The following is a 23,588-nucleotide window of genomic DNA, read 5'->3' on the forward strand; positions in this document are numbered from 1 at the left end:
CGAGATGTTATACGGGAGGAAGTGCAGGACCCCGATATGTTGGGGTGAGGTTGGTCAGAGGGTTATAGGGAGTACCGAAGTGGTACTCAAGACTATGAAGAGGATCCATCAGGTCCAGAGCAGGCTTCAGACTGCTCAAAGTCGGCAGAAAAGTTATGCCGACAAGCGCCGATCAGACTTGGAATTCTAGGTCGGGGATATGGTTCTCCTGAAGGTGTCACCTTGGAAGGGTGTCATCCGATTCAGGAAGCGGGGCAAGCTGGGCCCCAGGTATATTGGACCTTTTAGGGTTATACCCCGTGTGGGCAAGGTTGTGTATAGGCTGGATCTGCCAGCCGAACTCAGTCAGATTCATAGCACTTTTCATGTCTCCCAGTTACGGAAATGTTTGGTGGACGAATCAGAAGTAGTACCCTTGGAGGAAATTCAGGTTGAAGACAACTTGAACTACATCGAGAGACCGTGACGATTCTTGATAGGAAGTCAAAGGATCTGCGGAACAAGAGGGTGGAACTGGTAAAGGTTTAGTGGCAGCATCGAAAGGGCTCGGAATGGACCTGGGAGCCGGAGGACGAGGTGAGGGAGCATTACCCAACGCTTTTTCAGGATCGAGCGGCAGACTTTGAGGACGAATTCTAAAATAAGTGGGGGAGATTTGTAACACCTGATATGTTTTCTTCAGTATGTGTATTTTCTCTGGGACTCGACGAGATGGAGGATCAACTCGTCGAGTAGGGTCGTGGCCGCGTACATTTTAAGTGACCGACTCGACGAGTCAGGAGACTGACTCGGCGTGTAGGTGCTGGATAAGTGAAACCCTAAATATGAGGGTTTGCACCCTATATAAACAACTTAACTCAGCCTCCCTTGTCCCTAACACTCTCTTAAAAGCTTCATATCGAACCCTAGCCGTGTTGTGTGTGTGTGTGTTAAGGCCATTTTTGGTGTTCTTGTGTGGATTGTGAAGCTTAGAAGGAAGAAAGGAGCTTGGAAATCGAGTTGGGGCTTGTAGATCCAGAGATCTTACTTCATTTTCAACATCTTCAAGGTATAATGCCCCTGTCTTGACTCATCTATGTGTTTATTCATCTTTAACTTGAGATCTCTATGGATTCTAAGTCATTCTTCAGATTTGGAAGTGTTGAGTGGGTTTTGACTTCAGATCTGGACCTTAAGAGGGGTCTCATGGCATAAAGGTGCCAACTTTAGGGCCATGAGAGCCCCATGCACTTTGTAGGACACTTTATATGGATTTTTAAGCTAAAAACCCCATGCATGTGCATCAAGTTTGGAACTTTACGTGTAAAATGGACATTAGGAGGCCAGATCTATGGTTTTGGTGTGTTAGATCTCATTTAAATCGACTGCATGGAATTGGTCAAGGTTGGACTCGACGAGTTGTTCTTGGCACTCGACGAGTCGGTAACCATTGTGCACCAAACCCTTTCTGTGAAGGGGTAAGTGTTAGGAAGGAAGTCCCTTGTTGGTTTAGACTCGAAAAGGGACCTAGAAGTCATGGGACTCGACGAGTGGTATGAGCAGACTCGGCAAGTCCATAGCAATCTCCCAATCTCTGAAGATAGACTCGACGAGTTGTTCATACAACTCGGCGAGTCATAAACTGGACAAGTTCTTATGTTAGAGATAAACTCGACGAGTTCAAGAAGGAACTCGGCGAGTCGGATGAAGATGGTCCCGATGTTATGATTGAAGGAGGACCCGTTGAGTTCTTGCTAGACTCGACGAGTGGAGTCGGGGTTTGTGTCGGATTAGAGAAGCATGGACTCGACGAGTTGATAAGCCAACTCGGCGAGTCAGGTCAACTGAATGTTGACTTTGACTGGACTTGAGCTAACCCTGTTAGGGTTGTATGTTATGTGTGTTGACTTGAAGGTTGTCATGTAGGGGTCGAGGAGTCGTAGGGAGTCGACTGGTGCGCCGAAGATAATTCAAACACTGCACGACATTGAGGTGAGTTACCTTCCAGTAGGGTTGGGTCTAAGGCCACAATGCCGACCCACCAAAAAGGGGAAATTAGAAGATAATGGTCTTTGTGATAATTATCTAGGTCTGGTTATGTGTTCTGGTTATGAGATTTATTTGTATGACATGTTATGTGAATAGTAGGGATTAGTTTCCCTGACAGTGGTCCTTAGGACCCAAGGGCAGGTCAGTACCCGGATATGCCCGACTGTATGCTTATATCTGTTGATTGTATGCTAGTGGTAGGGGTGAAATAGTCCCCAGTTACCGGTTGAAAGATACCGATGACAGATACCGGTTGAAAGATATTGATGCTGGTTACCGGTTGAAAGATACCGATGAAGGTTACCGGTTGAAAGATACCGACGATATTGTATGGTATGTGGTATGATGGGGGAACTCACTAAGCTTCGTGCTTACAGTTTTGGTTTTGGTTTCAGGTACCTCTTTGTCGAAGGGGAATAAGCCGGTGGTGTAGCAGCGCATCACACACACTCATGGTTTCTGCAAGGAGTTTTTGGGATTGTACTCTGATTTTCATTACTTATGATGTTATGATTTGAGACACAACAATATGATTTTGTAATGGAATGTTTTATTGACGATGTTTTGGTAAAATGATTATTAAATGTGCCAATTCAAAAATGAAAATTTTGGCCTTGAAAATTGGGACGTTACAATATGCTTGAGGAATAAAGTTGCAAGCTTTTTACCTTAGAATGGTTGCAAATGAAGTAGAAATCCCAGATCCAAGTGTTCCACTCCTTCAAGATGAGTTTGGCTTCCTTCCTTCCTTCTTCTAAGGCACCAAAAACACACTTATAAGCTTGAAAAGGCTCATCAAGGTGAAACTAGGGTTGCACAAACGTATAAGAGGGATGAAGACAGTTAAAGTGGGTGAAATGAGGCCATAAGAGTGCTTAAATACGAGTCACACCCTAAAAATTAGGGTTTCCTTATATGGCAAGTACGCCCTGTGTACACTGATGTACGCCTTGAGTAATAGGGCGCGCCTTAGTATGCTCAGTGTATACCACGTACGCATGGCGTACTCCTAAGGACAATATTACAAAAATGCCACTAGGGCTCCTTTTGCACACTTTCTTGAACTTAGGGACCAAAATGCAACATAATGAAATTATAGGATTGAAATTAGAAGTATCTTAACATCGGGATGTTACAAAATATAAATTATTTCAAATTTCTAACATGTTAATAATAACTTGAAGGTAAGATTGCATTTTAAGCAAAAATCTTCCACAAAACACTAAATCTAACACTTAATCCTCATAACGTTTAAGATTTAAAAGGAATCAAAACATTAGAAAACTATAATACAAAAGATGGATTGAGGATTGCTACCTTCTTCTTAAGCTTCCATTGATGAATTAAACTCAAACTCTTAAGATATCTTCAAATGATCTTCAATTTAGCCTTCAACCTCTAAAACCGCCATCAAAGGCTTCTCATAAAGCTCTAGATTGTTTGTTATAATCTTTGGCATAACGACGCATTAGCCCCTAAACATCAAGTTTCTCACTTGTCTTCTAAACTTGCTTTTATATAACCAACAAGTTATATTACTTCTACATAAAACCTAAAACCTCAATTTACTATAGTAAGGTAAGGCTAAAATTAAGTTTTTGAGTTTGGAAAAATTGATCCCTCAAACTATAAATTTTCTATTTGACTCAAATTGACTTGGAAATTTTAAATCTATTATTTTTATTTTATTTCCATTTATTATTATTTTATATGTTATTATTTATTTATAAAAGTTCTCTTAAGGTTTAAAATACTTCTCCCAAAAATGTGGGTGTTATAAATTAGGACAATAGAATAATCATATGATGCACGGATAGAAAAAGAAATATTTGGTTATGGTGGATGAGGGGTAAAGTTGAAAATGGAAACTGCGATGTTACAAAGGATTCAAACAATGAGAAGATCATGCTACAAGATGGTATACATAGGACCGGAATATTTTTGACTTTACGCTTCTAGCTTTCATTATCAGTGGTGGCCTTGAGGTGGTGCCGGCGGTGCGGTCGCACCAGACCTTCGATCTTGGAGGCCTCCGATTTTTGGGATGATTTATAGTTATAGTATTGGTATTTTTGTGAAATCTATTTTTATGTTTTATCAATAAATAAAATTAGCCCGGTAACATTTGGTTCCAATTTTAGATGCATTTAAATTATGAAAAAAATCAACAAAAATCAAAATCTAATCATAAATTTAAAATTTATCAACAATTTAAGGAAAGTATCTATATAAAAAAAATGCAAATCTGTTTTCTTTATAAATTTTAGACAACGTTTTTATTTTTTATAAACTCACCAAAAATTGAGAAAAAAATCTGATATATGAAAGTCTCATAGATGAATGTTCTTCTAAAAATGCTACAAGGTCGATGGTTAGAAAGTAGTAATGTGTTCCTTTTTTTTAAAGTTGTTTATAACAGTTTTATAGATTTATTTGATTACCAATAAGTGAAGACATTATTTTGTGGTAGTGAATTTATGAGATGTTTTTTTAACAACTTTATGTTTTGAATTAGTGGTAACAAATGTAGTTAATAATATTCACAAGAAATTTTTTATAAGGCCTCACTTTAGTTTTTGCACAAGGTCTTTAAAATGCCAGGATCGAGCCTGTTCATTATCTTCTATCATTTTGGGTGGAATCAAAATTTAGTAAATTAGTTCGATTTTACGTGGCCAACATCTTATTTAATATGTTCCACAATTTTATTTTGGGTGGAATAAAAAATTAGTAAATTAGTTCGATTTAACTTGGCTAACATCTTATATAATATTTTATATAATATGTTCCACCATTTTGATTCTGGTTCCATTCACACTAAATACTTCTTAAAAGATTTGTTATATTCTATCAAACTCCATTTAGTTCAACAATACCAAAGAATACTTAAAAGAATAAACGTGGAGAGAATTTCTAGTCAGATCCACACTACCAAACACTATGTAAAAATAAACTTGAAAAATGCAACTACTATAGAATAAACTTGAATTAAAGTCTAGTTGATCAAAATGTAACTTATTGAAAATTAATACCCTAAAATTGAAAATATAACTGTTATGTGGTAAAGTCGAAAATTTTCATAGTTTGGTGGTTACTTTGTTGATTATTCGATGCTTTACCCTAATGTGCTGCGACCACTACAACAATCCCTTCCGGCTGCATTGCATTACAATACTCCAGTAACGCCGTTCCTCTCATCCTTTTTCTGCTCGCAATCCGAAACCTAAACCCTAATTTGTCGGCGAAATCGTCTCCGCGAACAGTATCTTCGATGGGAGATATTTCGACTGGTGTTGGAGACGATCGGAAAGTGACGAAGCTTCCGATTCCGGGCAAAAGAAACATCCTTATTACCAGTGCCCTTCCTTATGTCAACAACGTTCCTCACCTTGGAAACATCATTGGATGTAAGCACGTTTACTTCAATTTGATGTGTAAATGGTTAATTTTGAACTCGAGTTTGTTTTTGCTACATGTAGGTGTGTTGAGTGCTGATGTGTTTGCTCGATATTGTCGATTGAGGGGATACAACGCGATATACATATGTGGAACTGATGAGTATGGTACAGCTACCGAGACAAAGGCTTTGGAAGAAAACTGTACTCCTAAAGAAATTTGCGACAAGTAATTAAGTTTCTACGTTTCTTGCTATTCGATTTTAAGACGAATCCATAAAATATTTATCAAGAGTAATCGATTTGTGACAATTGACTTAGGATTTTGGTGTTTGAGTAACTGATTTCATTTCTGTCCATTTGGCTGTTATTGTAGGTATCACGCAATTCACAGGGACGTGTATAAATGGTTTAACATAAGTTTTGATGAATTTGGACGAACTTCGTCTCCAGCACAGACTGAAGTTTGCCAAGCAATTTTCAAAAAGTTGCTGGAGAATAATTGGCTTTCTGAGAATACAATGCAGCAGGTTATATTGAACTTGTTCTTATCTAAGCTCGTAAATTAATAATGGATTCCTTAGTCTCAGTAGAAGAGACAACCACTAAATCACGAATCTCCTTTTCACATGCAGCTTTACTGTGATACATGCAATAAGTTTTTAGCAGATCGGCTTGTTGAGGGTAACTGTCCAACACCAGGTTGTAATTATGACTCTGCAAGAGGAGATCAATGTGAAAAATGTGGCAAGCTATTAAATCCAACAGAACTCATCAATCCTAGATGCAAGGTAAATTCATCATTCTCTTGTTTTGTCATTATACTTTGTAAAAAGAACATCGTGTCGTTGTAACTTCTGTTTCTTTTCCCAATTCCCATGTATAAATTATTACCTTTTTTTGTTTCTTCTGCAAATAGGTCTGCAAAACAAGCCCTAGAATTCGTGATACAGATCACTTGTTTCTTGAACTCCCTTTGTTGGAAGAGAAACTACGCGAATACATCAGCACCATGTCAGTGGCCGGTGGTTGGAGTCAGAATGCCATTCATGCAACAAATGCATGGCTTAAAGAAGGATTAAGGCAACGGTGTATTACTAGAGATCTGAAGTGGGGTGTCCCTGTCCCTCTTGAGAAATTCAAAGAGAAGGTAAGAAGTTTCTTGTTTTTCTTCTTTACTCATTTCATATATCTGGTTAATGAGTTCATTCTTAGCTGTTTTAAATGGCAATATCCAACCAATCTTTCATGAGTTTTTTTGTTTTGTTTTGTTTTGGTTCTTGCTTCTCACACCACATGTTTTCAGGTTTTCTATGTATGGTTTGATGCACCTATTGGATACGTGTCAATTACTAAATGCTACACACCTGAGTGGGAGAAGTGGTGGAAAAATCCTGAAAATGTGGAGCTATATCAGTTTATGGGAAAGGATAATGTTCCATTTCACACTGTAAGTGTATTTTTTTAAGGTACAATTTCTTCATTATTATTATTCGTAGCTGTCTCTGCAAAACAAGAGTCTTAACTCTTAACCCCTTAAGCCCTTATAGTCATGTAAGGGAATTTTGATCATTGACCTTTTGTAATGTTTTTTGTTTTACATTCCTTTGAAGAAAAGCTATATAGAAATAGTGTTAAAACTTAAAACTATACCTTGTGTCTACACATAATATAGAATTTTCATTTGAAGATTCATTCATTCCATTTAATTTTGTACTACTATTTCTTCTTCCTTCCAATAATGGAGAATCTTCAACCTAGTTATTTCCATGACTCTTTCTTCATATTGTACTTCAAATCTCTCGTGTAAAACGTTTTACTCTTTCTCCATGAGGATCTTGAAATCTTTCTTGTTTCATTTTTACTTTTATATTCAACTTTGAAAAATAATATTCCAGGTAATGTTTCCTTCTACACTTATTGGGACTGAAGAGAACTGGACTATGATGAAAACTATTAGTGTTACAGAGTACTTAAATTATGAAACAGGTTTGCTCTTATTATACTTTTGGCCTTAAATATGTTGCAACTTGCAACAGCATATTGTTAATTAATGTTTGAATTCTATATATAGGTAAATTCTCAAAGAGTAAGGGTGTAGGTGTATTTGGAAATGATGCAAAAGATACAAATATTCCTGTAGAAGTATGGAGATACTATCTGTTAACAAATAGACCTGAGGTATGACATTTCATTTATAATGTTCTTGAAAACTATATTTCTTGCATTTAGGCATTGTTCAATTTGTTTATTGTTTCCCTTTTTCTTTATTTTTATAGGTATCAGACACGTTATTTACATGGGCAGATTTGCAAGCGAAATTAAACAGTGAATTGCTAAATAATTTAGGAAATTTCATAAACCGAGTCTTGAGCTTTATAGCTAAAGAATCAGGTTTAGGATATGGTTCCATTATTCCTGATGCTCCAAATGCAGAATCACATCTTTTAACAAAAACTTTGGGAGATAAAATTGGTGACTATGTTGACCAATATGTAGAGGCCATGGAGAAGGTAACTTAACTGATTACTACTAAAATTTATAATTTTTTATAAAAAAAATTGCGAAATTTGTTTTATATTGATTTTTAAAAATGTTTGTTTAGGTCAAGCTAAAGCAAGGATTGAAACTTGCAATGAGCATTTCTGGTGAGGGGAATGCATATCTTCAAGTAAGTAGTCCACATGGAATTCTGAAAAAGTCCACATTGAATGACCAAAATGCCCCTCGAAATTAATAATTGACCATACAGGAGAGTCAATTCTGGAAGCTGTACAAGGAAGACCTCCCATCATGTTCAATAGTCATGAGAACTTCAGTTGGCATAGTCTATCTTCTTGCATGCCTTCTAGAACCTTTTATGCCATCCTTTTCCATTGAGGCAAGTAAATGTAAATCTGTTTCCAATGTGTAAAATACCGTTTTTACCCCTTCAAATAATTCTTTCTATTTGTTTTCTTGATACACAGGTACTCAAGCAGCTCAATTTGCCCCTTCAACTATCTCTCTGTGATGATAAGGGAGATATCAAGAAGGCCAAAACCCCTTGGGAGTTCATTCCTATTGGCCACAAAATCGGGACCCCTGTTCCATTATTTAAGGAATTGGTAATTAGCTAATTATCAATAACAAAATTTCAATATTAAATTATTTCTTTTTAAAAATTTTAGTTGACTTTTTTTTTTTGTGTGTGTGTAGAAAGATGAAGAAGTGGAGTTTTTCAGGAATAAATTTGCTGGCAGTCAAGCTGACCGAGCTGACCGGGCTGTTAAGGAAGAAGCCGAAGCAAAAAAAGTTACAGAAAAGTTGAAGAACACCAAAATTTCAGGTCATTATTTTTTTCCTTGAAAACCCTGAACCCTAAACCCTAAGTTTTTACCTTGAACCTTGAGTTTTTACCCTTGAACCTTGAGTTTTTACCCCAAACCTTTAACTTTGTGTTTTTACCCTTGAATCCTGAGTTTTTACCTTGAACCCTAAACCCTAAACCTTGAACCCTGAGTTTGAACCCCAGACCTTGAGTTTTTACCCTGAACTTTGAACCCTGAGTTTTTAACATGAACCTTGAGTTTTTATAATCCTGAGTTTTTACCTTAAATCTTAAACCTTGAGTTTTTACCTTGAACCTTGAACCCTAAGTTTTTACCCTAAACCCTGAACCCTGAGTTTGAACCTTGAACCTTGAGTTTTTACCCTAAACCTTGAACCCTGAGTTTGAACCTTGAACCTTGAGCTTTTACCCTAAACCTTGAACCTCGAGCTTTTACCCTTGAACCCTGAGTTTTTACCCTAAACCCTAAACCTTAAACCTTGAGTTTTTACCCTGAACCTTGAACCCTGAGTTTGAACCCCAGACCTTGAGTTTTTACCCTGAACTTTGAACCCTGAGTTTTTAACATGAACCTTGAGTTTTTATAATCCTGAGTTTTTACCTTAAATCTTAAACCTTGAGTTTTTACCTTGAACTTTGAACCCTGAGTTTTTACCCTAAACCTTGAACCCTGAGTTTGAACCCCAGACCTTGAGTTTTTACCCTGAACTTTGAACCCTGAGTTTTTAACATGAACCTTGAGTTTTTATCCTGAACCTGAACCTGAACCATTAGTTTTTACCTTAAACCCTGAAGCTTGAGTTTTTACCCTTGAACCCTGAAGCTTGAGTTTTTACCTTAAATCCTGAACCTTGAGTTTTTACCTTGAACCCTGAGTTTTTACCTTGAACCTTGAACCCTGAATTTTTGGTGATAAAAGTAAAAGGGTTGGTTAAAATTTTTATATTTAAAAAAAAAATAATTATGTTTGCAGATAAAAGTGGAAAGAAAGAAAAGGGGGAGAAGTCTGGTGTTAGTGAAAAAGCAAAAACAAAGGGAGCTCCTGCTGTGGAAAAGGAAGTAACAATCAGTAGGCTTGACATCCGTGTTGGAGTTATCACAGAAGTCCAGAAGCATCCGGATGCTGATTCTTTATATGTTGAACAAATCGATGTTGGTGAAGAACAACCTAGGACTGTTGTCAGTGGCCTTGTCAAATTTATACCTATCGAACAGATGAAGGTATGTTTGTTTTCTTTTTCTACCACTTAAAATGTCTAAGTTTTTAATATCTATTTTTTTTTATACAGAATCGGAAGGTTTGTGTTTTGTGTAACCTAAAGGCAGCAACCATGAGGGGGATCAAGTCACACGCGATGGTTCTTTGTGCTTCCACTAGTGATAAGGTAACATATGATTTTTTTTTTTTTTGAAGATGTTTGATTGATATTGTTATAAAAAAAAACTTAAATATGTTTAGGTTGAACTGGTTGAGCCACCTGAGGATGCTGTTGTTGGTGAGAGGGTTAAGTTTTCAGGGTTTGATGGGGAGCCTGATGATGTGTTGAACCCTAAGAAGAAGATTTGGGAGACACTACAAGTGGATTTGCATACAGATAAGGATCTTATAGCTTGCTTTAAAGATCTTCCATTTACAACTTCTGCTGGTGTTTGCAGGGTTTCATCCATATCCAATGGAACAATTCGATGAGCTCATCCTTGCGTATAATATGTTCTCTTTTGCCACAGATTTACCTCAAACCATGTTTGTTACTCTTTATTTTATTTACTTTTCTTTTTTTGACATTTTTACAAGAATGTGGTGTATTAGATGATTGATGCATGACGATTTTGCTTATATAAATTTGACATACTTCAAACTATATTAGCAAGGTTAGTCCATTGAAATGTTTATCCTTTTGCCCATATTTCTTGAGACTACTTAAACGGATTAGTGTCATTGTGTTGGTTTAAATAGAATCCAAATGCTAACCTAAATGTAATCAATTTGCTAGCATTCAGATTTAGTGAAAACAATTTCTTCAGCTTTAGTGAAAAATATCGATTGGAAGTTTGAATGATGTTATCCAAATGTGAAGGATAATGTAATACAAAGCAAATACTAAAGAGAAGCATAATCCAAAACAAGTAAAAGAGAATCGAAATGTTTCTGAACATTTTAACATTTGAGTGAAAATGACCTAATCCAAAACAAAATAAGAGAAACTGTATGTATATATATACCCTCCATAAGAAATTTAAAATTGATCAACTTCAAACAAATGACAATTAGAAACTTCAAAGTTGATTACCATTAATCATGATCCATTCATTTCCACAAGTGGACAACCATCCATAACTTGCATTAGTGTGATCCAAACCATCATATCTCCTTACCAATATACATTTACCAAAAACGTACAACCATCTACAACTATCCTACCTAACCTATATCACCTTCACAAACAACTTCCATCATAGACCACTACACATCCTCACCACCACCTTTACTATCACCAACAGACTGCTCTACACTTCCTTGTTCCTACATACCATTCTCCACAACGCCCTTTTCCATCACACTAGGAATTGTCAAAGTCTAGATGAAACAGTCCATATAAAACAATGGTCCTAACAACCCGGTACGGCCGTTCTGGGGTGCCGACTACCCGTGTCAAGCCATTCTGGGGTGCTGACTACCCATCGGTCCTAACAACCGATCCTCGGGGACTATTTCACCCCCTCCCTATTGCTACCATCACATATATCATAACATAACATATTATCAGACATATCTGGGGTGTCTGAACTACACTTCGGTCCTAACAACCGAACTCTACTGATGAGTCGTGGAACCCCATCCATGCTCCTACTGGTAGTGAGATACGGGCCCAACCCATACTCACTTTTTCCCTAACTTGGGTCTCACCCCTGATCTGCTGCTAATGAGATGTGGAACACCATCCACACTCTGCAATTGGTGAGACGCAGGACCTCGCCCACACTCACCTCCCTACCAAGCACATACAAGTATCACACAGACAACAAGTATAAACTAACGCATAAGCCATTCCTTGGGCACCCGCCCTCTATCATTGGACCTTGCCCGAATATCATACTAGCATACTGTGCCTAGGGCTTACCCCCGGGTCTTCTACTTATAACTACATGGGCCGGCATTGTGGCCGTAGACCCATTCATACAAAGGGAAACTCACCTGCACTGGCTGAACTTGCTGATGATCCCGCTAGCTGCTGCCTGACCACTCACTGAACTCCGGCTCTACAAGCTTCCCGAGCTATCAATATCAATGCAACACTTAGTATAACTGACCCATGACAGTCAACCAAGCCAACCCTAGTCCAGGTCAAAGTCCTGGTCAAAGTCAACCTTCCAGGTCAACCCTACTCGCCGAGTCCACCTACTGACTCGCCGAGTTCTTATGCTCAAAGTCCTTCTAATCGCGACTTGACTCGCCGAGTCCACCGACTCAAATCCTGACCTGATCAACTCATTGAGTCCTGGCTCGACTCGCTGACTCGAGTCTTCACTCGAAGGGTTTGGGACCACGCGACCTGACTCGTCGAGTCCAGGAACAGACTCGCCGAGCACAAGGGAATCTCCAACCAACTCGCCGAGTTCATCCCCATCTTCATCCGACTCGACGAGCTGTTCATCCCACTCGTCGAGTTCCTCCACATCTTCAAGCTACTCGCCGAGTCCACTCGAAGGACTCGCCGAGTCTATTCGGTTCCACAAACATGCAGAGAACTTTCAAGGCATGCAGGGACTCTAAACCATAGATCTACCCTTCCCAAGCCTACTCCTCACGTAAAGTTGCAAACTTTACGTGTAGAGAAAGAGATCTAGGCAAAATGCACCATAAACTAAGGTTTAAGACCAAGGGGCTCCATAATCCACTCCATGACTGATACTTTACGGGATTCTAAACCACCACAAGCATGGATCTGAGGTAGCAACCTCAGATCTGGACCTCAAGCTCGAGATTGATCTTAAACATGGCTTAAAAGCCCCAAAACTCATAACCAAGGAAAAATTTGGAGGAGAGAAACAAATTAATACCTTCAAATGCTCTAAAATGATCCCTAAACTTCGGATCCAAAGCCACTCCTTGATGCTTCAAAGATTCCCACTTCTTCTTCTTCCTTTAAATCCCTCAAAAATGGCCAAAAGCTTGAATGAGCACAATGGGGGCTTAGGGTGCGGCGTTCTGGGTGTGAGAGACAGTAAAGGAGCCCTAGGAAGGAGAATGAGGCGATTAAATAGGCTCCAAGCCCTGGATTTAGGGTTTTCCTCGCACAGACCCTACTCGCCGAGTCGCCTTGGCCGACTCGCCGAGTTGGTCACTTAATCCTCGACGCGGATCCCGCTCGGACTCGTCGAGTTCCTCCTTGGACTCGCCGAGTCCCTCCTAAATTTAGGGTTTCCTTTACATGCTTGGCTTTCCAAACTCTTGGGTGTTACACTTTCCTCCATACACCACAATGTATAGGGAAATGCCAACCTCAACATCAAAATGAATTACTAGCCTCAGTATCATAATGAACTCCATCTTCATCAAGTAGGCCATTATTGAGGTTGTCTTCATCGTCTAGTACTAGGAAGCATGAACATCTCATTGATTTTGAAGGCTTTGTACGAAAAATAAAAATGGACCCTTATCTGATTTCGTGTGTATGTATGCGTGTGAGTTTAGGGTTCATGAATGTGTGTATGTGTTCTTCAACTCTTGATTTCGACTTTAGATCAAGAAACCCTTCATCAGATTTGATTTCGACTTTAAAACAAGAAACTCCAAAAAGATTGATAGCAAACCCATTGCCAACAAAAAGGTTAAAGCATTTTCATAGCATTATGTCATGGTAACAATCTAAAGCAACCATTAGAGCTCCGATTGAAGCTAGAAAGAGAGCATCAAATTTTCATATATATAGATTTTTCACATACCACTAAAGCTATCATAAAAAAGGAAAATGCCAAGGGCAAATATGTCTTTATAAAAAGTTTTGAAAATTTTGGAGCACGCTTGCAATAAAATCAAACTTTTAGACCACTGGCAGAAGTCCAAACCATATTAACGAGTTGTGACATAACACAAAGATCATTCTTGCAATTTTGTCCATTTAGTAACATTTCATTTTGCCTTATGATTATATTTGTTTAATTAATTAATCTATTTAATGAAACATATAAAATAAAAATAAAAATATTTTTATAGAAGCTTTTATCAATAAATAATAATTTTAAAAACTTTCAAAATAACATAGATATCAAAGACTAAAAGTCAATGACCTGGAGTCTAGTTGGGAAGAGACATGAGTTTTATACCCATATGTTGTTGCAGGTTGGGAGTTTGATCCCCGCAAGCTCTCTTTAAAGTTGATAAAAATGTTTAATCTCCTCATATGAGAATTTCTCCATGGAATCCCTAAGCGGTTGTATCTGCTTTATTCGGATCTCGGGGTCTTCATTGAAATAATGCGAAGGGGCTTCCGTTGAGACATGTTGTCGTCCAAAAAAAAAGACTAAAAAAAGTGTCAAGTCAACATTTTTTATATCTTTTTAGTTATTTAAATATAATGTTATTTTTGAAAATAAATTTATGCTTAAACATTAACAACTTATGACGGGTATTTATACAACATGAGAAAAATAGGTTGTCCACTACCCCGTTGGCTCTCCTCTATTGTAACGTTTGGGGGATAAGACTCATCTTTGGCGATATACTAAACAGCCTCTTTTTGAAACTGCATCACACATCCCTCTTCTGATCAACTCTTGATTGAAACCCTAAGATTTGTACTTGTGGTCTCCCGGAGGGTGTCCAAATGTTACTAGGTGAGCCTTCACCAAGGTGTAGGTTTATAAATAATTAATTTAAAAAAAAATCAAAAAATTAACCATGGAAGTAAGTTTATGCAACATATTTTTATGAAATAAAGCTAAATGGAAACTCACATGAACAAATTTTGTTCCATTGACACCCATTATTGTGAATCAGTATGAAATTAGAACCTACTTCATAATTCCAAGGCACAATGTGAAAACCATACCAACTCTGTTTCATTTTTAACGAATTTAATTGATCAACAATAAACCCTAATGAGCTCAACAGAACTTTTCATATGTGAATCAATACGACTGAAAGGCCTTCAAGAAACTAAAACGCAATTCTAGTCTTATTCCAGGGTCCAAATGTCATCTTCAAGTCTACATCGCAGGTTTTAACAAGAGGCAAAAAAACAGAGAGATTCAATCTACCAAAAGAATCGGAGTTTGTAAGCACGATTCATAGGGGAGTACTATCTAAAATTGCATTTGATATCTTTTTCTCGAGTTCAACTTCATCAATCCATATGGAACTTTGACGACGCAGTAACTCATTCTTCTCTTTCTTCTTCTCCATGATCTTCTTCTCTCTCATCTTGTGGTATTCAAGCTTCTCGGCTCTTTCTTTCAGCTGCACCCACAAATTTCAATATAAGGAACATATACTACAGGGCCTTAAGCATTCAAACAAGGGTTAAATCAAATGGAGTAACAACCTATATGTCATGGATGATATAAACTATGCTACCAATGGAACCCTAAATCGTAATTGTATGAGTAGGATAAGAGTACCAATTCCTGATTAGTAACAACAATTTGTGTTCATTTAATTTACCAAATCCAACTTTAACTTTGTGGTGAACCCTAGGTGATACTTGATGCGAGGATAACTGGGTGAACGATGGTAATCCACAGAATGAAAAGGAGAAAACTGGTGAAATTGAAATGTTCTACCATTAATGGAAGGAAATTCGACGTACCAGAGTTTGCCGGAACTCCTCCTCAGCAACCTGACGTTCGGCGGCTTTAGCCTTTTTCTCGGCGGTTTTAGCGGCTCTACGCTCTTCACTTTCAATCCTCAGAGCTTCCTTCTTGATCTCATCTTTCCTCTGTTTCTCAAGCCTCTGAAGCTCCATTTCATGGATGTACTCCTTGCGAACGGCTTTAACCTTTTTCGCATAGTCACGACGGAGCTGATCGAGCTTCGCTTGAGCCTCCTTTGGATCCTTCGGTGGTTTCCAGCTGTTGAGATAATGATTGGGGGAAAGATATTCTTGGTTGCGTTGGTGGTCATTGTGATGAGAAGGCGCAGTGGTGGAGGAGACAGATCGGCGGTGGACAGTAAATATGGTCCTCAGTGTCGGAGAACGGAGGAGCAACCGTGGGCTCGCCATTGACGTCGGCTATGGTGAGGGTTTTGGAGATCTTCGTATGTAAAGTTCTTCTAGCAATTTTACTTTCTAATACATAACTTTCATATATTCCATTTTGGCCCCAGAAGTTTCTAACCTTTTACTTTCGACACGAATTTCACACTCCCTATTTCTCCAACCTCCGCCACTGCAATTCATTTGATGATTCCCTCCCAGTTCTTCTAAATTCTTCACTCAAAAATCTCGTCATCATCAACCATAACAAGATCCACCTTCCACCATCAAATCTCTCTGTTTCTTAACTGAAACCAAAGTTCGATCTCGGTATTCCACTGGTCTCTGTAAATGAGGAGGTATATCAATCACAAAACACACATTGATCTGTTCGTCTGTGCGTCTGATTTCTCGTATCTGATATTACCGGATTTGGATCTTACCGGTGTATTTACAGGCCCGGAGAAGGAACGACGCTCAAAAGATTGCATCATAACCGACACCAGCTGAAGCAAGTTAAAGGACTGTTCGGAAAACTCGTAGTTGCAGCTATCTTACTCATTGCTCCGACTCTCTACTTCGTATACTTCTTCAACACTAGTTCATCATCATCATCGGACTTTCCATCTGAGGTCACTTCTTAACAATTCCTTTTCGCTCAGTACTTTTGCGTTGAATTCTTCGTTTGCTTAATTATACTTGGTTATGAATCTGTGCTCCTGCACGAATCGTTATGCAAATCGAGATGTCATAACCTGTTTGCAAGAAGTTGATTAGTTTTTTCAACAACCATTTCTATAGCTTATGGACTTTTAACTCCATTTTTACGCAGATTGATGTTCAAAAACTCTGGGATACTGCTGATTCTGGTGGTTGGATACCATCATCTGCTCCAAGATCTGACTGGCCTCGTATGTACTTTTGGTGTTCTTGATCTGTTTCCATCTTACCCTACTGTTCTTGAATCTTGATAGTCTGTATTGATCTTTGATTCTTATTTTCAAACATCCATAGCTCCTCCAAATGAGAGTAATGGGTATCTGCGTGTCCGTTGTAATGGGGGTCTGAATCAGCAGAGAACAGCTGTATGTTTCTTATAATTTTGACCATTTATATTCCTTTTCTTTCACATTTTTAGTGTTCTTTTGAGGTGATAATTAAATTAGTTTTATATTTACTATGACATTGTAATTGAGGATGCAACTTTGTATAGATCTGTAATGCAGTTCTTGCTGCCCGAATTATGAATGCTACCCTTGTGCTGCCCGAGTTGGATGCAAATTCCTATTGGCATGATGACAGGTATCTTAAATAATGTCTTTGTTGCATTTAATCCTTAGAACATTGTGTCACTGTAACATTTGAATTACTCTTTCAGTGGTTTCCAGGGTATCTATGATGTTGATCATTTCATCAAGTCATTACAACATGATGTACAAATTGTAAAAAACATTCCAGAAATCAAGAAGAATGGAAAGACAAAGAAGATAAAAGCTTTTCAGGCATGTTTTTCAAACTACTTAAACTTCCATGATATTCATGATACTAATAAACATGGTTAAATGGTGTAATATGAAGAAATAAAAGTGCATTGCTATTTCTTTCCTTATTGTAGCTTCGGCCACCAAGGGATGCTCCTATCCATTGGTATACAACAGTTGCTTTGGAGAAAATGAAGGAGCATGGTGCAATTTATCTCACTCCTTTCTCCCATAGATTAGCAGAAGAGATTGATAACCCTGAATATCAACGGTTAAGATGCAGGGTCAATTATCATGCCCTAATTTTTAAGCCACATATCATGGAATTAAGTCACAAAATAGTTGATAAACTTCGGTCACAAGGTCATTTCATGTCAATCCATCTTCGATTTGAAATGGATATGCTCTCGTTTGCAGGGTAAGTTTAAGTTACCATTACTTTTCTTGTAATTAATTTATGGTAATATGTTTATAGGAAATCTCCAATAAAGTCTCAATATGTTGGGACAATTTACAGTTTAATCCCAAATTAATTTTTGTTTACAAAAAAAGACAGATTACTGGCAAAAACTTCGGAATAACCCTTTTTGACCGGTTTCGCAAATTTAGCCGGTATTCGTCTTTTTTCGTTAATTGGTTAAAATATTGAGATTTTTCTAAAGATTACGTTATTTTTTTACCAATAACCAAAATATTGAGACTTTTTTTAAGATTACCCTTGAACTAATCTATATTATTACGTTATTTTTTACCAATAACCAAAATATTGAGACTTTTTTGAAAACTAATTTTGTTTATTGGTAAAAAATAACGTAATCTTCAGAAAAGTCCCAATATTTTGACAAATTAACGAAAAAAGACAGGATACCGGTTAAATTTACGAAACCGGCCAAAAAGGGTTGTTCCGAAGTTTTAGCCGTTAATCTGTCTTTTTCCGCAAACAAAAAATAATTTGGGATTAAAGTGTAAACTGACCCAAAATATTGGGACTTTATTGGAGATTTCCCTATGTTTATTATGTGTGTTTTTGATTATTTATTTATTTATTTATTTATGTGGTAGGTGTTTTGATATATTTTCCCCGGAAGAGCAAAAGATATTGAAAAAATATCGTGGTGAAAATTTTGCTGAAAAGAAACTAATTTATAGCGAAAGGAGGGCTATTGGAAAATGTCCATTAACTCCAGAAGAGGTACCTTTAATATAATCAACTAGTTTTTACCAAACGCTGTTACTTTATCAACCAGCTAACTTTTCACTTTTCAGCCAGTCTGCCAAACACAGAGTGTTTTAACTTTTATATAATTCACAGGTGGGCTTGATATTACGTGCAATGGGGTTCAACTCCTCGACCCGAATATACCTAGCTGCCGGTGAACTATTCGGTGGTGAGCGGTTCATGAACCCGTTTCGGTCCATATTCCCTCTCCTCGAAAACCACACCAGTGTGGACCCCACCACTGACCTTAAATCCAATGCTCAGGGCTTAATCGGTTCAGCTGTTGATTACATGGTCTGTCTGTTATCAGACATTTTCATGCCAACATATGATGGCCCAAGCAACTTTGCCAATAACCTTTTGGGCCATCGCCTCTACTTGGGCTTCCGGACCGCGATTAGGCCCGATAGAAAAGGCCTTGCTCCGGTTTTTATCGATCGGGAAAAGGGTCGGGTTGATGGGTTTGAAGAAGCGGTTAGACGGGTTATGATGAGGACTAGTTTTGGTGGGCCCCATAAGCGCGTGTCACCCGAGTCTTTTTATACGAATTCTTGGCCCGAGTGTTTTTGTCAAAAGTTGGGTGTAAATCCGGCTCATAGATGTCCGAATGATATGATGTAGGTAGGGTTTTGAGAAATGAGAGTTATTAGTATTTTAGGTTTGATTCTTTCTTGACTTGGTTACATTTGTATTTAAGTCTATAAATATACTTTGATTTTGGAGTCTTGTAAAAGCAATGTTGTTTGTGTAATAACTACTGACCCGAACCCGATTAAGACGAATAGAATCGGGTCTAAAATTGGAATCGGGTTTATAGGTCGATCCGAATAACATGCAACATATATAGGGTTGGGTTCAGGTATATATCATTGCATTATTTATCATTAAACTAAGCTATTGGACTACCCAAAGACTTGAAAAAACACAGCTGTTAGAAGCAAACAGATTTGGTTGCTTGGGGCAGGGGTAAAAATGGAAACATAGAAAAAAACAGGAAAAATTCTTTGGGGGAGGGCTGTCACACGAAAGGAAAACAGAAATCGGAGATGGCCATTTTGCCCTTGGTTTGGGTCTTGAACATACCAGACTTGAAATATGACTTAAAACATGTTAAAAATGGAACAAAATGCAAAACAGATAATATAACTTGTTAAAGTGACATAATGTCATTACATTTCAATAACAAAATAATAGGAATACTAGATTCCAAATATCAAAAATCATCACAAAAAACTAGAGTTTTGTCCCATTTCGACTACTAAATCTAGTATTCAAAATTAACAGGGTTGTCCTACGTAGATCCACCTCCATCCTTATTTAGATGCCGTTTCTTGGTTTGAGCTTTGCACGATACATCAATTTCTATCTGGATAATAGGTACATCAATTTCTATCCCGTCAACCATATGAGATTGATGTTCTAAATTAGCTACAAAAGTTATGAAAGAATTTAATTTAATATACGCATAGAATACATATAGATAAAATCATTTCTTACCATTTTCAATATCAAATTGCGTTTCAGACACTCCATCGTATCAAATTATTTCTTACCATTTTCAATATCCAATTGAGTTTTTGGGCTCTCGCAAGCTAAGCAATTACCGCGGTAAAAAATATAATAGCGGTCATCTGCCGCTATTTGAAATCGCGGTTCTCACGGCGGTATAACGGTGATATAACGTTTTTATATTATTTAGAATTTATATATATATATATATATATATATATATATATATATATATATATATATATATATATATATATATATATTAGAGTATTAATCAGTAAATCGTACTTCGAAGTTCAACCCAATCCAGTTAAGTAGTTAATCAGTAAATCATAATTCACATATCATATTTAGTTAATCATACTTCACATATCATAATTAGTTAATCATATTTCACAGATCAGTTACCAATGTCACAATTAATCATACTTTAACACAATCAACAAGAAAACATATGAAATACTTACTATTTTATCATACTTTAACACAATTATAGTTACCAAGTAAAATTATTAAGTAATTTGATAGTTAATCATAATGTAGTACTTCAAGTTTTCAACACAATTAGCAAGACAACACATACAAGGTTTCAATGGAAGTTATGACAGTAACAAAGTTACAATTTTATTTAATAGAATTACACAAAAGTTTTGGTTTGGGCTAAGAAAAACAATTTTATTCAATGGAATGACAAAAAAAAACATTTTTTTATGTAAAATTTCTCAAAAATGGAATTTATTCAAATAGCGATTATAGCGCCACTATAGCGGTGACCATAATCGCGGTAAATAGCGGCGCTAATAGCGCCACCGCTGTTTTGAAATAGCGTTTCTTTACCTCCGCTAACCGCTATAGCGCCGCTATTGACTACATAGCTCGTAAGTGTGGTTCCATTTTATTCCAAGGTATCCTAGTGTTACATACAAGAAATTGGTCCCTAATTTTCTAATCTTTGTCCTCTCCATTGTTAAACTCTTCATCAGGCAATTTCACCAAATCATTCAAAGAAGGATCACATATTATATTGTCCATTGAAGAAGCAACATATTATTCTTCATCTGATCCATTCAAACCCTCCATATAAACTTCAACTTCACGATTTGAAGTTGAAGTCATAGTTGTTGGTTAAAGTTTCCTTAAACGATCAATGCAAACAACAAAATCCTCTATTATAATAAAAACAATACAATTATGCCATGTGGCAGTTGCTAAGCCCCTCCCAAGCTACTTTTCCCGCTTAAAGTTTCCAAGTGAAGTTCCGATAATGCCCTTTGTGCCTTTTAGTACCCCATCCGCCTTCATTCTCGCTCTTCATTGGAAACAATTAAGAGTTTCCAACTACTGTGCAATAAATCAGCACCCAAATCACGGATATTGTTGAAGATAATCGTTTCCAAAATTATTTATCAATTTCTTTATGTATATGATTATAGTTATATACCCATTCATTTTAACCCTAATTTTGTTGTTAGAAATTGAGCAGAGCCTTGAATCAATATCTTAATTGATTACTAACTAGAGATCTCATTCATTCGGCAATCGTATTGCCGCCGTCGCTCCCATACCCTGAGAGATTTAACAGGTGCAATTTTTTTATTTGCAGTGGGGGTTGTGGTTCAAGGCATCTCATCTACGTCTTTACTATAAAGATTTGAGATTTAATTCACATAGATGTAGTGTATCTCTTTGCTGGAAATTAAAAAAAGGTAAGACAAACGTTCGATTCGACCTAAATAGATGCAATACTATGTAAACTTAGGTCATGATGGTACCAATGGTTTTCCAGTTATCCAGTATCTACATAGGGGATGTAGATCTGTATGGGGTTGTGCTTCAAAGTACTTGCAGTAGGTCACATATTGTGACAACCCAAAAATTTACATTCAATGAAACCAACCACGTCAATAGAAGCCAAGTCTGTTTCTGCTAACTTTCAAACTTTTGGGATAAGTTTGAGCAATTCAGGATTTACACTTAAGGAGATATCAGGAGAGAGGTTGCACTTGGTTTTGTGCAACTCTGTTATTCCAAAACTCTATGATATTAGAGTTCATTCCGGGAATAAAATATTTTCTGCCAAAAATCCCAGGACTATATATAGGATTCTGAACCAAATTATTCATTAGTTACATTTCCAACTAGAGAAAAGCCGAATTCTCTCTCAAGGATCTTCGGACTTTTGTTCCGGAAAGTGAGTACTTCTATCTAGTGTTGTTTTAAAGCTTCATATATGCTTAACACACTAGAAATCATAGGAAAACACCAAGATATGTGAGTTTACCGCCCAAGAACACCTTGGGGAGTAAACTCCATTTTAAGGGCCAAAGTGTGCCCAATGCCCCCTAGACCTTGGAAACCAAACATGGGACAAACCTTGACATGTTTAGGCATCAAAATCATTTAAAATCAAGGACTAAAAGTGATTTCACGGCCAAGGAAGTTCTTGGGCCGTGAACTCCATTTTAGGGTGTCAAAATGCCCTAAATGCCACCCTTAAGCAAAGAGACTAGCATAGCTTTTTACCATGATGTGTCTAGGACCCAAAACAACCAAAATACCAACACCCACAAGTGTTTACGGCCACAAACACATGACCAAATGGTCTATGGGCCGAAAACTCAAATGAGGGGTGTTTTGATGCCATAAACACTTCCAAGGGCTTAGGCATGAATTTAGAATGCTTCCTTATGACCTTTAAGACCCTCATAAACATATTTGGCCATGAGTTTACGGTAGTAAACTCATTTGGACCGTGAACACCTCAAAAACTCCAAAGAAGGTGGTATTTCTCACCCTAGGCTAGAGCTAATGTCCCTAAATAATTCCCTAGACTTCAAACATGCACTAACCCATGAGTAACCATGAGTTTACGGCCGTAAACTCCCTTGGGCCGTGAACTCATGGTAGTAAACTCATATAAGTGCCTTTATAACCTCCTAGGTTGAATCACATGTGTAACATCCCCATCTGGCACGTATCACAATATTGTCCGCTTTGGGCCACTCGGCACGAGGACTTCCCAGGGGGTCACCCATCCTGGTACTACTCCCGCCCGAGCACGCTTAACTGCAGAGTTCTTATGGGATCTGCTGCCCTCACGGCTTTAAAACGCGTTGTGACAAGTAAGGTATCCACACCCCTTATAAGGAGTGTTTAGTTCCCCTTCCAAGCCGATGTGGGATCAGATCTAACCCACTTTCACCCCCCATTATAGGGTTCGACGTCCCCGTCGAACACATCGATCCGTGCCCTAGCTCTGATACCATTTGTAACATCCCCATCTGGCACGTATCACAATATTGTCCACTTTGGGCCACTCGGCACGAGGACTTCCCAGGGGGTCACCCATCCTGGTACTACTCCCGCCCGAGCACACTTAACTGCAGAATTCTTATGGGATCTGCTGCCCTCACGACTTTAAAACGCGTT

The 23,588-nt window shown here is 37.7% G+C and overlaps 3 protein-coding genes and 1 pseudogene across 3 annotated transcripts; 2 read left to right on the forward strand and 2 right to left on the reverse strand.

Annotated features, from left to right (window-relative positions):
- The first annotated feature begins 5,128 nt into the window (after positions 1-5,128).
- LOC111893843 (probable methionine--tRNA ligase) lies at positions 5,129-10,616 on the forward strand. Its single transcript, XM_023889926.3, has 16 exons — positions 5,129-5,435; positions 5,508-5,652; positions 5,800-5,953; positions 6,059-6,214; positions 6,343-6,573; positions 6,730-6,873; positions 7,322-7,412; positions 7,498-7,604; positions 7,703-7,936; positions 8,029-8,094; positions 8,176-8,304; positions 8,393-8,530; positions 8,622-8,751; positions 9,728-9,975; positions 10,044-10,139; positions 10,214-10,616. Exons 1-16 carry the CDS (start codon positions 5,300-5,302, stop codon positions 10,442-10,444), a joined length of 2,436 nt encoding a protein of 811 aa, XP_023745694.1. The 5' UTR covers positions 5,129-5,299; the 3' UTR covers positions 10,445-10,616.
- A 4,295-nt stretch (positions 10,617-14,911) lies between these two features.
- Positions 14,912-16,026, reverse strand: LOC111893853 (uncharacterized). Its single transcript, XM_023889935.3, has 2 exons — positions 15,564-16,026; positions 14,912-15,214 (listed from the first exon to the last, which is right to left on the reverse strand). The coding sequence occupies exons 1-2, from the start codon at positions 15,975-15,977 to the stop codon at positions 15,044-15,046; spliced, it is 585 nt and encodes a 194-aa protein (XP_023745703.1). The 5' UTR covers positions 15,978-16,026; the 3' UTR covers positions 14,912-15,043.
- A 126-nt stretch (positions 16,027-16,152) lies between these two features.
- Positions 16,153-19,481, forward strand: LOC111893852 (O-fucosyltransferase 1). Its single transcript, XM_023889934.3, has 9 exons — positions 16,153-16,309; positions 16,408-16,582; positions 16,783-16,861; positions 16,965-17,035; positions 17,164-17,252; positions 17,329-17,452; positions 17,566-17,849; positions 18,494-18,623; positions 18,744-19,481. The coding sequence occupies exons 1-9, from the start codon at positions 16,302-16,304 to the stop codon at positions 19,269-19,271; spliced, it is 1,488 nt and encodes a 495-aa protein (XP_023745702.1). The 5' UTR covers positions 16,153-16,301; the 3' UTR covers positions 19,272-19,481.
- A 3,676-nt stretch (positions 19,482-23,157) lies between these two features.
- Positions 23,158-23,285, reverse strand: LOC111893909 (5S ribosomal RNA; annotated as a pseudogene).
- Between the last annotated feature and the right edge of the window lie 303 nt (positions 23,286-23,588).

The sequence above is a fragment of the Lactuca sativa genome, chromosome 2 (assembly GCF_002870075.4).
Source record: "Lactuca sativa cultivar Salinas chromosome 2, Lsat_Salinas_v11, whole genome shotgun sequence".
NCBI lineage: Eukaryota > Viridiplantae > Streptophyta > Magnoliopsida > Asterales > Asteraceae > Lactuca > Lactuca sativa.